The sequence below is a fragment of the Gadus macrocephalus genome, chromosome 3 (genome assembly GCF_031168955.1).
Source record: "Gadus macrocephalus chromosome 3, ASM3116895v1".
Taxonomy (NCBI): domain Eukaryota; kingdom Metazoa; phylum Chordata; class Actinopteri; order Gadiformes; family Gadidae; genus Gadus; species Gadus macrocephalus.
In genome coordinates this window covers 1,807,688-1,822,990 of record NC_082384.1, presented here as the reverse complement: position 1 = coordinate 1,822,990, position 15,303 = coordinate 1,807,688, and the positions used below count along the sequence as shown (strand labels likewise).

General features: G+C 44.7%; 1 protein-coding gene across 3 annotated transcripts in view; it reads right to left on the bottom strand.

Annotated features, from left to right (window-relative positions):
* Positions 1 to 14,645, bottom strand: part of prkcaa (protein kinase C, alpha, a) — a 230,556-nt gene extending 215,911 nt beyond the window's left edge. For 2 of the 3 annotated variants that reach the window (XR_009524626.1, XM_060046126.1), the window contains exons 1-2: positions 14,272 to 14,645; positions 13,461 to 13,492 (exon numbers count right to left, since the gene is read on the bottom strand). Coding sequence is in view for 2 of the 3 variants with exons in the window: in XM_060046126.1 (XP_059902109.1) it covers positions 13,461 to 13,492; positions 14,272 to 14,441 (202 nt within the window). In the remaining variant the exon portion in view is untranslated. The remainder of the gene's footprint in view (positions 1 to 13,460; positions 13,493 to 14,271) is intronic. The other variant, XM_060046127.1, reaches the window with a different exon arrangement.
* Between the last annotated feature and the right edge of the window lie 658 nt (positions 14,646 to 15,303).

The window sequence follows — 15,303 nt, the reverse complement described above, 5'->3', positions numbered from 1 at the left end:
TTGAGTGTAGCAGCCTGGAAGTACTAAGCTTGGTAGGTTAACCTAAACACAAGTGGAGGCATGTTCTCTAATCCCCTCTGCACCAACAGTGATCCTCCTGAACAGAACACAAGACGGTCTCGAGATTGAGAGTTAGAAACACATCCATTTTCAATCTTAAAATTCCAGAATTAAGTTTGACAGACGGGGAGATATATTTTTGCCTGACAACTTAAGAGAACATTCTTTCCTTTAAAATTGGCAAGAGGGATCTGTTGTGTTTATGTTGGTGCCAATTGATTAGCCTACTGATGCACCAGACGCTGGACGCATTTCTGCAGAATATACCTCACCATGGTTATGGAGCTACACCCCTCCATCCTTTTACAAAGAGCCAGACCAAACAAAGAAGCACAGAGCCCTTTTCTCTCAAAAAAACACCCATCAGTTAACGGTAGACTACCTCTTTTCCTTTTCTAAACTGGAAAATAAAATGATTTCTACTTATTTATATATTTCCAATCCATCAAGGGCTAAATAAGGAGATGGAGAGAATAACGAAAATCCCACCAGGGAAAAGCAGAGAAGGAGGGACGAGGAGGAGCAGAGGGAGGGAGGAGGAGCAGAGGGAGGGCGTAAACACCAGGAGGAGGAAGGGAGGAGGGAGGGGGTCAACACCAGCAGGAGGAGAGGCAGGGAGTAAACACCATGTGGAAGAAGAGGGGGAGGAGGAAAACCAGCAGAGGGAGGGAGGAGGAGCAGAAGGAGGGAGTAAACATCAGGAGGAGAAGAGGACGGGAGTCAACACCAGGAGGAGGAGGAGCAGAGGGAGGGAGTAAACACCCGGAGGAGGAGGAGAGGAAGGAAATCAACACCTTGAAGAGGAGGAAAAGGAGGCGGAGCAGAGGGAGGGAGGAAGAGCAGAAGGAGGGAATAAAAAACTGGAGGAGGAGGAGCAGAGGGAGGGAGTGAATAATAGGAGGAGGAGCAGAGGGAGGGAGTAAACACCACGATACCACGAACCTCGCTGAACATACCCAGGCTTTCTTGGGAAAACCTGGCTCGACAGAGCCGCAACTCGCAATCAGAGTTAAATGGTACCACGAAGCTCACTTTAGATTCAATTAGTTGAACCAGGTTTTCCGCTTTAGGTTCAGTGCGCGTTCACTTGAAAGGGTCGTTTTTTGCGTCATTTTTCTCACCTTTACGATAGATCAATATTATTGTCTATAAAATAACTATGCCAAATGCAGAATTGTTCGCCATTAATCCAAATAGAATGATGATGATTTAAAAATGCATAAGCAACGTCCATCCTGCCTTATTCTATCATTTAGGGAATTCACTTTAAATACACCCTATGTAAGAAATGTATCGCATGTTATCAACCGCTGAGAGGTAGCGGCTGTAGCGTAGTGGATTAGTATAAGACCCGAACGCCAGCGACCGGGGTTCAAATTCGCCGGTCTATCATCATGCATTTTACCCCCACAGATGTGGTGCCAGCACGGCCTTGAAAATATGGGTTCAAAAACTTCAAGTTCGAAATAAGCACAAAAATATAATTCCATAAGCTTTAATGAATAAGTATTCCATATGCATGAGAATTGGGACTTTTTAAGCTTCACATAAATTCGCGTCACTTGGGAGTCGAACCCCCCGCGCAGAAATTCAAGACTGACGCGCTACCTCCACTCTAGCGCTCTGTCACGGAGACACAATGCGCAACAGTAAGCATTGTCTACATAAGGTCCAAAAGGACGATCAAAAAACGAAGACCCTCTGATGAGAACCTGTATCTCTCATGAAGAACCCCAATTTCGTTGTTTGCACAATGACAATAAAGTCTGAAATCGGAATATCGTCAGACAATGCCAAGGGATCGGTTCTGTCCCGTAAAACCCTCCGTCTCCGGAGAGACGCCTGTACGAGAACTGCGCCGAGGTCCACGGGATATGGAAAGCCAAGAAGGCCACAATCCGGCCCTAGAATGGCATGGTAAAAGTGCAAAACCGCACGGAATCCATACAGATTCTGTGCGGTTTGGTAGGAATTCTGTACGGTTCTGAATGACTAATAGCCGCGGCTATTAGTTATTCACTCCGGCTATTAGTTATTCACTCCGGCTATTAGGTATGCAGAACAAGCCCCTCCCTCTTATTTGCCTGACCACTAAGTTTGAAGGCTGTCTAACCAATCAGTGAAGAGAAATACCAGACTAAAGTAACGCATTGTCGAGAGCTGCAGTGCCTCCATGTTTCGCCGTAACATAAAGCTGTGTTGTCTTTACTAGTTTCACTACAATGTAATGACCACCACTAGCTAGTGGAAAATACATTTGTGTCTAGTACAGTGATATATTTGTATATGTTAGGCTATATATTGAGATGGCAGTGTGCGAAATACCCGTCAATATTCGGGGATGTCCTCATCCCCAGATTGTTCTCGATATGCATGCAAGCAAGCCAAGACAATCAATCTATATCTATAGCCTACATGACAATACGCACACACACACGCACACACTTTAAACACACCGGTAAAGCAATAGGAGCCTGCATTGGCTAAAGTTGTTGGGATGCACGTTATTTTATAACAGAGAGAGGCAAAGTTGTGCATTACAATACAAACATGACAATAATTGGCACCATTCTTGCGCACTCAGAAGAACATGAACTGAATAAATGCCAGGTATATAGCATATCGGAGACGGGCACACAATCAGTGCATTTGCAAATGAGAGCCTGCAGTATATGGACATAGTCTTTCAGGATCAATTCAGAGGTTCAACTGTTCGGGATTCATTTTGCTTAGCCAGTGAAAGTGATCAGCTGTAGATTCCAAACTGTTAAAAATACTTCACTACAAGTAGGCTATATGCCCTCCAAATAATTCAGCAGAATTGCATTAGGCCTACTGCCACAAGCATAGGCAGCAGTAGTAGTCATATGTGCTAAAATGGTCCCTGCCAGTGTTTTTCTATTCTGATGTTTGTGGATGAATCTTTCAGCTACAGCTTTGTTACATTTCCTTGAGATGGTTTGCTAGTTTAACTATACGGCAATACATCAAATTATGTAAGATGATGTGTCTGTTCCGTGGCTGTCATGTGAGAGCCGTATACGCATTTTAAAAACACCTGTAATCAGCGTGACTATGACTTTCCCAGCCGATCCAGGGGGGCTCTTCCAATAATTTATAGAACACTGGCCGGGACCATTTTAGAACACTGGCCGGGACCATTTTAGCGCATAATGACTGCTGCCTATTATGCTTATGGCAGTAGGCCTAATGCAATTCTGCTGAATTATTTGGAGGACTTATAGCCTACTTGTAGTGAAGTATTTTTAACAGTGTGGAATCTACAGCTGATCACTTTCACTGGCTAAGCAAAATGAATCCCGAACAGTTGAACCTCTGAATTGATCCTGAAAGACTATGTCCAAGAATAATTCATTTGTATTCCGTTTTAGGCCATCTCACTAAAGGTCACTTAAATGTAGCCTAATTAAGCTCACAATGTCCAGCATTCAGAATTCAAAGCATTTATTCACAAATACGTTCTATTTTTTCGCCAAGCGGAGTCCTGCGCAAGTATGCAAATTAGCCATGTGCACCAAACAGAAGATAGACGCAATGTATAGAACTGATTGTTGTGCATTGTTGTGGACATGTAGGCTGGTTAGTTGTGGTTAGTTGTGGTCTTAGTGAAACAGCCTTGCCTTGGAGTTGGAGAAGATGGAGTGATTGTGTGAATGTGCGAGAGAGAGCGCCCCTGCCGTGGTGATGTTTGGCTTGTTGTGGGCTTATATGTGATCAATGATTGCAAATGATCTCATTTTCAAGTGCACTGATTGTGTGCCCGTCTCCGATATGCTATATACCTGGCATTTATTCAGTTCATGTTCTTCTGAGTGCGCAAGAATGGTGCCAATTATTGTCGTGTTTGTATTGTAATGCACAACTTTGCCTCTCCCTGTTATAAAATAACGTGCATCACAACTTTAGCCAATGCAGGCTCCTATTGCTTTACCAGTGTGTTTAAAGTGTGTGCGTGTGTGTGTGCGTGTTGTCATGTAGGCTATAGATATAGATTGATTATCTTGGCTTGCTTGCATCCATGAAATATTGTAATGTTATGGCTGTTATGTATGTGGTATACCCATGAAGGCACTACTTTTTGTTGCATGCGTTGCCTGCTCTATGTGTGCGCATTGATTTATGTTCCCAGTTATGTAGATCCAGTAAATACTATGTTGACTACAACTCCTGGTCTAGACATCCTTATTACGTTATATTTATGAAGTAATACATAACAATTGGCGACAAGAATCGTGTTGTATCCCCGCGGTGCAATGCTCCATAAGACAGGTCGAATGTGTCTTTGATGGCCGTCAGAATCACGTTGTTTACCCACCCGCATGGCGGCTGCGTTAATGGAAACGCTACGGAGTATCCTACGGAAGAAGTGACCGGATAAAAGTTTCACAGTGAGTGAAGAGAAACGAAACAAGTGAAAATGAATATTGGACGGATGGATTGTGTTGACAGTACTGTAGAAGATTGGTCTGCTTATGTGGAAAGACTTGAACAATACTGTGTGGCAAATGACGTGGAGGAGGAGAAGAAGGTTGCAGTGCTTTTGAGTCTGATGGGAGCTATACCGGATAAGCCGTCTGAGAAAACATTCCAACAGAATGTGGATTTGCTAAAATGCCACTTAGAACCGAAGCCACTAGTCATAGCCGAACGTTTCCGATTCCATAAGAGATCAGTTAAAGATGGAGTCTATAGCTGTATATATGGCGGAGCTGCGGAGATTGGCTGAACATTGTGACTTCGGGGCGGGACTTTTGGATGCACTCAGAGACAGGCTTGTATGCGGATTGGACAATGAGAGTACACAGAAAAGACAATTGATGAAGAGAGATCTAACACTGGATATGGCATATGACATCGCCATTTCAATGGAAACTGTTGCAAAAGACGCAATTCAATTGCAAACGAAAAATATGGGAGAATGCTCTGTGAATAAATTTCACACTAAACCAAAGGACAGAACACAGTCATGTTTTCGGTGTGGGAGAAATTCACATGACCCAACTGAGTGCTGGTTCAAAGATAAAGACTGTTGACAGTGCAACAAACCTGGACACATACAGAAAATGTGCAGGTCGAAGCAAAGTGATAACAAATCATACTAAAGGAAAATAGGAAAGAGGGACAGAAATGTACATCAGGTCAGTGAAACTGATTCAAGCGATTCAAATGCAGATTTGTCATGTCTGAAAATTCATTCTCTTAAAGAGACAGATTGTAACATCATATGGGTGACACCTGAGGTAGAGGGAGTGAAATTAAAGATGGATACAGGATCTGCCCGCTCAATCATCTCCCACAAAGATTATGTGAGTACATTTCCAAAGGTGAAACTGAAACCAACCTCAGTAATGCTGAAAACATACACAGGGGAGAAAATCTCTCCTATGGGAAAATTGAAAGTTAAAGTGATTTATGGGAAGGACAAGCAAAAGTTGGAGTTGTATGTGCTGCAGAGTGAGGGTGTACCTTTATTTGGACGTGAATGGATGAGAAGCATTCATCTCAACTGGCAGTCAATAAAGGCAATACAGATCACCTCAAAGCAAAACAGAAGCACTACCGATGAAAGACTAAAACGGATACTGACACAGTCTGCACAGGTTTTCCAAAATGGAATAGGCACCCTGAAGCACCTGAAAGCACAGGTTGTTCTCGAAGAAAATGCAACACCGAAATTCCACAAGGCTCGTCCTGTGCCCTACGCCATTCGCCCAAAGGTGGAGGCGGAACTACAGCACTTGGAGGATCAAGGTATTCTTTCCAAAGTCGACTGGTGTGAATGGGCAACACCAATTGTGCCCGTGGTCAAGAAGACTGGTGCTGTACGAATCTGCGGTGACTTCAAGGTCACAGTGAATCCTGTCCTGCAAGCAGACCAGTATCCCCTCCCACGCATTGATGATATATTTGCGTCCCTGGCAGGTGGAGAGCGTTTCTCAAAGATAGACCTTGCTCAGGCATACTTACAGATGGAAATGGAGGAGTCTTCACGGTAGCATCTGACGATAAATACCACAAAAGGCCTTTACCAATACAACAGATTGGTCTTTGGTATATCTAGTGCCCCAGCGATATGGCAACGCGCCATGGACCAAGTACTCCAAGGGATATCGGGAACCCAATGCTATCTTGATGACATCATTTTCACTGGAGTTGATGATGAGACCCATTTGACAAACCTACAAAGAGTTCTGTCGAGATTGGAGGAGTATGGATTGAGGGCCAACAAGGACAAATGTGAGTTCTTCAAAGACTCAATTGAGTATTGTGGTCACATCATTGACAGACATGGACTCCACAAATCTCAGGACAAAATCAATGCTGTTCTGAGAGCACCAAAGCCGGAGAATGTGAGCCAGATGCGCTCATTCTTGGGCCTCATCAATTACTACCACAAATTTCTGCCAAACCTCTCCACTGTGTTGCACCCTCTACACGGTTTGTTACAATTGGGCAAGAAATGGAAGTGGTCCAAAGACTGTGAACGAGCGTTTAAGACTGCTAAACAGCTCATCACATCGGAGGAGGTCTTGACACACTTTGACCCCAGTCTCCCTCTGCGCCTTGCCTGCGATGCTTCCCCGTATGGCGCTGTGCTCTCACACAGAATGCCTGATGGGACGGAGCGGCCCATCGCTTTTGCGTCAAGATCTCTCAACGCTGCAGAATGCAACTATGCCCAAATTGACAGAGAAGGCTTGAGTTTAGTATGGGGGGTGAAGAAGTTTAACCAAAATCTATACGGAAAGCATTCCACATTGATCACGGACCATCAACCCCTTGTGTCGATATTTAACCCTCAAAAGTGTGTTCCAGCAATGGCAGCGGCACGCTTGCAACGATTGGCTCTGTTTCTAGGTGCTCACACATACAACATTGAATTTAAAGGGACAAAACAGCACGGAAACGCAGATGGACTCTCACGCCTCCCACACGAGCCACACCCGGTGGGGAACATGACTGATCCAGCTGCCGCGTTCCACTTGACCCAACTGGAGTCACTTCCGGTCACAAGAGCTCAGATACAAAAGGAAACCAACAGAGATCCCTCAGTATCCAAGGTATATGAGTTGACGTTGAATGGATGGCCAACTCATGGCTACCCCCTGCTACCTGAGTACTCCACCCGTCGTGACCAGCTATCAGTGTGTCAAGGCTGTGTCATGTGGGGCTCACGTGTCATTGTGCCACCCAAGCTGCGTTCAAGAGTGCTGGAGTCACTGCACGAAGGGCATCTCGGTGTAGTAAAGATGAAAAGCCTTGCTAGAAGCTACGTCTGGTGGCCTGGCATAGACAGCCAAATTGAAAATCTCTAACCGCTAAGACTTGCAGTGGGTGCCAACAAATACAGCGCCAGCCCCAGACAGCACCCCTCCACTCATGGGAGTGGCCCACTACTCCATGGCAACGTATTCACATTGACTATGCAGGACCCTTTATGGATCGGATGTTCCTCATTGTGGTGGATGCCCACTCAAAGTGGCCCGAAGTATTCACAGTGAAACAGGCCACATCTGCTCAAACTGTGGACATGCTGCGAACACTCTTCTCACGCACGGGTTTGCCTCAACAACTGGTGAGTGACAATGCAAGCATATTCACTGGGGAGGAGTTCCAGAAGTTCATCAGGAAGAATGGTGTCAAGCACATTACCTCAGCTCCTCACCATCCTGCAACAAATGGATTAGCGGAGCGTTTTGTACAGTCTTTCAAACAGTCGATGAAAGCAAGTGGGAAGGAGGGAACGTTGTTACCACAAAAAGTGGCAAACTTCCTGCTGGCTTATCGAAACACTGCACACGCTACAACGGGACAGACACCAGCGATGCTGTTCATGGGCAGGAACCTGAGATCGCGTTTGGATTTGCTAAAGCCAGACATTCGCAAACATGTACTGGAAAAGCAGTGTACAAGTGGACAGACACGAAAACAACTGAGAACCTTCAGTGTGGGACACCAAGTGCTTGCCAGAGACTATAGAGGTAAAAACCAGAAATGGCAGCTGGGAGAGATTCTGTCACAGACCGGACCACTGACGTACACCGTGCGTGTAGGGCCTGACATGGTCTGGCGCAGGCATGTTGACCAGCTACTGGAGGCAACGGCTCGCAGTACCACGGCTAAGGAATCAATAACACGTGAAGACTCGGAGGAGGTTGCTTCTACAGCAGCAGAGGACTTTGATGATGACATTGAATCCACAGGGGCTGCTGAACGCCAACCAAGTTCCACTGGTTCTCCACCCAGGCGTTACCCTGAGAGAAATCGCAGAGCACCTCAGAGACTTGATTTGTAGTCATGACTGACTACCACCCCTTTGTTGTTGTTGTAATCAAATGATGTTTGTTTGAGGATTGATTAAGTGTCTTATTTCGGTTATAGTTATCTAACACAGTACTTACCTTCTGATGTTTACAGGTTACATCAAAGCTGGAAGGGAGGAATTGTTATGTATGTGGTATACCCACATAATGAAGGCACTACTTTTTGTTGTATGCGTTGCCTGTTCTATGTGTGCGCATTGATTTATGTTCCCAGTTATGTAGATCCAGTAAAAACTATGTTGACTACAACTCCTGGTCTAGACATCCTTATTACGTTATATTTATGAAGTAATACATAACAATGGCCTAGCTGGCTACTGCATATCGAGAACAATCTGGGGATGAGGACTTCCCCGAAAATTGACGGGTATTTCGCACACTGCCATCTCAATATATAGCCTAACATATACAAATATATCACTAGACACAAATGTATTTTCCACTAGCTAGTGGTGGTCATAACATTGTAGTGAAACTAGTAAAGACAACACAGCTTTATGTTACGGCGAAACATGGAGGCACTGCAGCTCTCGACAATGCGTTACTTTAGTCTGGTATTTCTCTTCACTGATTGGTTAGACAGCCTTCAAACTTAGTGGTCAGGCAAAGAAGAGGGAGGGGCTCGTTCTGCATACCTAATAGCCGGAGTGAATAACTAATAGCCGGAGTGAATAACTATTAGTCATTCAAAACCGTACGGATTCCGTACGGAATTCCTACCAAACCGCACGGTTTCCGTGCGGTTTTGCACTTTTACCGCGCCATTCTAGGGCCGGATTGTGGCCTTCTTGGCTTTCCATAACGGGAACACCCACAAATGGTGACACCATTGTCAGAGGAGGGGCAAGGAAGCTGCGCACGCCGATTTAAGTAGCCGATCTCCGGCTAGACTAAACCGAAAAACTGCTCCCGACCAGGTTTGGTTGCGAGCATAAGTCACCATGGTGATACAGCGACGCTAAAAGAGATCGACTTTCGTGGTACAACTAACTTTGAGCTTTGAGCTCAACATACCTCGCTAACCCTCTAAGCGAGCTTCGTGGTACAGGCCCCAGGAGGAGAAGCAGACGAGCAGAGGGAGGGAGTAAACACCAGGAGAAGAGGGAGGGGGTCAACACCAGGAGGAGGAGAGGCAGGGAGTAAACACCATGTGGAGGAGGAGGAGGAAGACCAGCAGGGGGAGGTTGGAGGATCAGAAGGAGGGAGTAAACATCAGGAGGAGGAGGAGAAGAGGGAGGGAGTCAACACCAGGGGGAGGAAGAGGAGAAGCAGAGGGAGGGAGTAAACGCCCGGAGGAGGAGGAGAGGGAGGGAACCAAAACCAGGGAGAGGAGGAAAAGGAGGCGGGGCAGAGGGAGGGAGGAGGAGCAGAAGGAGGGAGTGAATAATAGGAGGAGGAGCAGAGGGAGGGAGTAAACACCAGGAGGAGGAGTAGAGGGAGGGTAAATACCAGGAGGTGAAGGAGAAGCAGAGGAGCAGAGGGAGGGAGTAAACATCAGGAGGAGGAGGAGGGAGCAAACACTAGGAGGGGGAGGAGGAAGTAAACACCAGGAGTAGGAGCAGTGATGCGTGAAGGTTGCTGGTGCCAATGTTAGCCCAGACGATGGGCACAGGGCCGTTTGCTTTTCCACTGGCCTGTCAACGCGGCGTTACGAGGAGCAGGCTGGCGGATGCACTCCAGGATGTTTTGAGCACTGTCCAAACAGCCAGACATACAGCAGGTTCAGACAGCATCAAGGGCTCTGCAGCACATCGTTAAGGGAAGAGAGGGAGGAGGGGGGCCTACCCATTAGGGAGAATAGATTCATCTGAAAATAGAGCTTCTTATCTTCTATTGTTCTGGATTGCTTCAAAACTTCAAAAATCGATTTGTCATTGTGTTTACATGATGGCATTCAGTTGATGACATTTTAAAACAACTTCATTGTATACGCACTGTACTCTGCCATCATGTATTCATCTGTCCCAGTGCCTTCTTAGCACACAACAGCCTGGATTAATCCTAACCAGCACCCTCTGTACTGGATTGAAAAAAATATTTTGTATCAGTAATCGTTCCCCAAACATTGTCTCCTGCGTGTGATGGTTGTGATGGTTCAATAAAAAAAGTCCTAGCTAACCATTTCCACCTTGTAGGTTCTCTGAGTCTGAATGGTCCCCAATGAACCGCTCAGATCAAGCTTAACAGCAGGTGCTATTGTCAAAGAAAAGTGCTTTGTGAGTATTCCACCATTGCTAGTATAGGTCACATTGCGGTAGGGCTTTGACTTCGAACTTCGTAATTCGAATATAATTCGAATATCAAAAAATAAATCAAAATTCGAACGAATATTAGGCAGCCCTTAATATTCGAACCTGTTATGGGCAGGCCAAGAGGGAGAGACGTCGGAGAACCCGACGCAGTCTATTCATAATATTGTAATGACCACGGAAGAGGCAGTGAATGAATGTATTGATTAGACAGCGATTTATCAGAAACCCAATAAACCGTTGGAACACACAAGACCGGTAACCATAGCAACGCCGGTAAACAAACCTCGCAAAACCCAATCCAGGGCTGAATCCGAATACTCGTACTTATAGTATGCATTTTGTAGTACGCCACAAATATAGCGCGTCCGAATGCTCAGTACGCATTGTGTAGTACGGAAAACGTTAAAGAATGCGTACTACCCAATGGTACTGCCGCCACAGTATACAACGGTAGGTCACTACGCTATCCCACAAAGCAACCGGAGTCTGGTAACGAACGAAGAAGTGATGGCTGACCAGACACTACCAACAGCGGCTTAGAAAGACGTTGTAGAAAGCGGCTAAAAAATAGTCATTAAAAAGAGTAAAAAAGTTAAGTAAGTCATTAAGTAAAAAGAGACATTTTTAATTTTATAGCAACAATGACAAGACGGAAAACAGGTAACTTATCAAGGTAGTTTTGCCGGCATCTGAGGGGAGATACGTCATCTCCAAACATCCGGTGGAGTTTCGGCGGTGTTCGGAAGCGTTCAGAAGCGTTCTACGCATAGCTGTAGACCGTACTACACTTGACAGTGTAGTACGGTCTTCAGCTATGCGTAGAACGCTTCTGTTCAGTAGACACTGAACAGAAATAGAAGTATTGGGATTCAGCCCAGGTCTTACTGAAGGCATTTAATGGTCAAAATATTATTAATAAATATTCGAATATATTTGAATATTAATATTAATAAACAAACTAACTTCGAATATGATTTTTGGCCAAAAGTCAATGCCCTACATTGCGGTAAACCTTAACAAATAGGGTACATTAACTACCCACTAATTCAAATTTTGTTAATGCAGTGATAACATTATTATAGAACACCAGCAGAGAGGTCTACAGGACCAAGCAGACAACTCTTTTAGAACCAACCCTTAATAATTATATCATCAACAACTTAGCATCCTCTTAGTGTGTAAATTGTGTTTTATTAGTCTGTGTTAAGCTGTCCTATTGTGATCCCATACATAATTCCATTATGTCTTGCACTTTGTGAAACAATATACCAGGTGCAATGTAAATCAGGAGGACTCCATTACGTTTCAGAGAGTGTTTAAGACATCCTAGGCTCTGCCAGGGGGGAGCGGGGCCAAAAGGTTTTGAAAAGTGCTAATGTTGACCTGAATCCAGCATGTATCTTATCCACGACCCCTTTGCTGGTTCAGTTTCCATGCTTGGTTGAGTCTAGACACATTTCTCCATCGAAACAAGCTTCAACCGCATTCACTTATTCACACACACACACAGACATAGGCCAACCAACCTGCTAACAATAATGCAGCTGTAAGTTGTACAATGAGAGCTCTGTAACCACACGCACACGCACACACACACAGTCCTACTTGTGTTCCCAAATGTTAACGGCTAAATGGTCAATGTAACATTCAGCTGGAGTTCAGCTTTCCCCGTCGTATAGCATTGTCATAATCGATCGAGGAAATCTGGAACACCTGGACAGACAACACAGTTGTCGCTTGCTGGTGAAATCTCATTTAAAAGGGGATACATTAAACAAAGTATCCAGGCCCATCTATCCAACTGAGCTGCCAAGTCGGGCTTTAGTCCCTGGCAGTGCCGGCCGTTTCCACATTAGACGCAGCAGGCTACCTGCCCCATGGCTCCATCACATCAGAGGTGCACAGGAAGCAGACTGAGGCGCAGGTTAAGAGCGCTGGAAAGCATAGAAACATCCTTCTCATAATGATCCTCATCCCATTCATCAACAACAGATCCAACATTCAGCAGCCTCCAGCAGCATGGATCAAAAGCCATACAGGGAAGACCAGACAACAAACAGTGTGTGTGAGTGTGTGTGTTAGCACAAGAAAGACAAAGAGAGCTAGGAGCACATGACAGAAAGTGAGGGTGTGTGTGCGTGCGTATGTGGGTGTTGGTGCATATCAATCTCTTTTGGGTCAAATGAAATAAGCGTCTTTATTAGAAATTCCCTGTTTGTGGGCAGCCACCCAGAGCCCAGGGAGAAAGCGAAAGTGTGGCCAGAACTACCCCCCTATATTACATCCATCCATCAAGGGCTGCGACCTGCAACCGGCGAGGGTGAGGCCTCGTCTCCGCAGGCAACAGTCCGTTTGATCGGGATTGTACAACACATTATGGTACAAATGAGTCTTAGCCAACATTATTACTAGGATTAAGATTGCTCATGGTTTGCCACAGCAGCACCCTGATTCCACTGCCATAATATGTACCCCTCTCTGTATCCAAGGTGGTGTGTGAGGAACAGCCGTGTTCAGGCTGCTCCGCTCAGCCCCGCTGTCATAAGGAGGATTACCCGGAGGAGGCCAGGTTATGATAGTAATAACTGGGCTTAATCATTATGGGATAGAGGCCATGACCTAAGACACAACAAGGCAGACCATCCAATAAGCAATAACTGGGAAGAAAGAAACAGAGAGACATACACCCCTCGTTGATGAAGACTTGTCTACTGCGTATTAAAAATGGACCACAGGTGTAAGGCTCATGGAGTGTGAGTGGGGCAGCAGAGTGAATTGGACTGCCAATCAGAGTCTGTCTTACCTTGGCATTGGAAGCCTTGTTTTCCAAACCCCCTGTGAAAAAGAGAAAGACATTTAAAAGATATGGATCACATCTTTCCGGGTTCTCGATTCATCTGTTCAAACGGTCAGCTGTATTTCATTAACAGCTTAATGTCAGTACAGTATGAGTATTGTAGAAGCAAACACAAAAAATTTAACACATTCATTTGAAAACCATAAAACCATATAAAGTACCATAAAAAACACTGTTTACGTTTTATTAGCTAACATTGATTGAGCACCGAGGCCAAGGTAAAAGATTGCAAAGGCTGCAAACCGGTTGAGATAGGCTAAGTCCTGGAGGAACACGCCCATTATCAGCACAAGGCTGCCTACATGACTTCCTTTCCAAAGACACCTACAGCTCGTTCGGTAAACGACCTACCAGACATAGAAGGGCTGTGTATAATTATGGTTAACAGGTGACATGAATTCGCCTACTATGTGATGAAATGTCCTGTACTAATAGAGCTATGTTTAACAGAAAAACATAACTCATGCACTGCTACGAGCAGTAACCGGGTCATCTGGAAACAATTTAGGTAATGGGATAGGAAAGGATGGAGCTTCCTGACGGATTCATTTAGGTAAACGTGTTGTCACCAACTGCAAACACTACTTTATAAATTACAATATCTCCTGAAACCGATGGATAAAAGGTGACCATTCCAAGCAGTTTGCATTTGGAAGCAAGAGAAGTTGTGTCCCGTCACCGTGCAGAACATCAGAACTTCTGCAACAGGCGCCCAATCGGGGCAACAGGCGCTCAGCGGGGGGCAACACACGCTTACCAGATGAAGTCGGTGCAGTGGCTGCAGAAAGTCGGCTGCCTGAAGAATCGTGCTATAAATTTATGGTTCTTCACTTCGTAAACATTCTTTTGCCTCAAAGCACCTTTGCGGGCGAACCGATTCGCCACGTCCGAGGAGGAGGACGACTCGTTTGAACTAACGTCAGCCATGGCCAAAAAAGCAAAGCTTTTCCGCTCTTTCTGTGCGTATTGGAGTCCAACGGAGGTTTCAGAGACGCGCAGCCTGAGTTAAGTTAAACCAGTAGAAGTGTCGGATGTGATCTCCACTCGGTTGTAACTGGAGACACTGGCTTCCCTGTCCGCCGCTCCAACTCGGTCGATTCAGTGACAGCTCGCCCCAGCAGCCTGTTTCCTCCTCGCTCCGGATGACGTCACGCATGGCTCGCCTATGGAGGCCGCGGGACAGGAGTGCCACCGTGTGGAGGATGACGCACATGCACACCAGCAATGAAATCAAGTTCAAGGTTCAAAACTATAATAATAATAATAATAATAATAATACATAGGTTTTATATAGCGCTTTTCTCGGTACCCAAAGACGCTTTACAAAAAACACAAAACAAAAAGGATACAAATGAACACTACAGTACATACATGCATACAAATAATATGAGTATAATATGAGCATATGCTGTGTGTGTATATACAGTATATACTATTCATATTAAGTCCAATGAATGCAAAATCTACATATATAAAAAAAAAAAAATGTCATGTTTCATTACATATATAGGTTGAAAACTATAAAATGAGCATATGCTGTGTGTGTATATATATATATATATATGCTGTGTGCTGTGTGTGTATATATATATATATATATATATATATATATATATATATATATACACACACAGCATATGCTCATTTTATAGTTTTCAACCTATATATGTAATGAAACATAATATATTTTTTTTATATATGTGTAGATTTTGCATTCATTGGACTTAATATGAATAGTAAGTGTCACATTGTATTCCTAGTATTGTCGGTTCATCTATTCTTAGGGTAG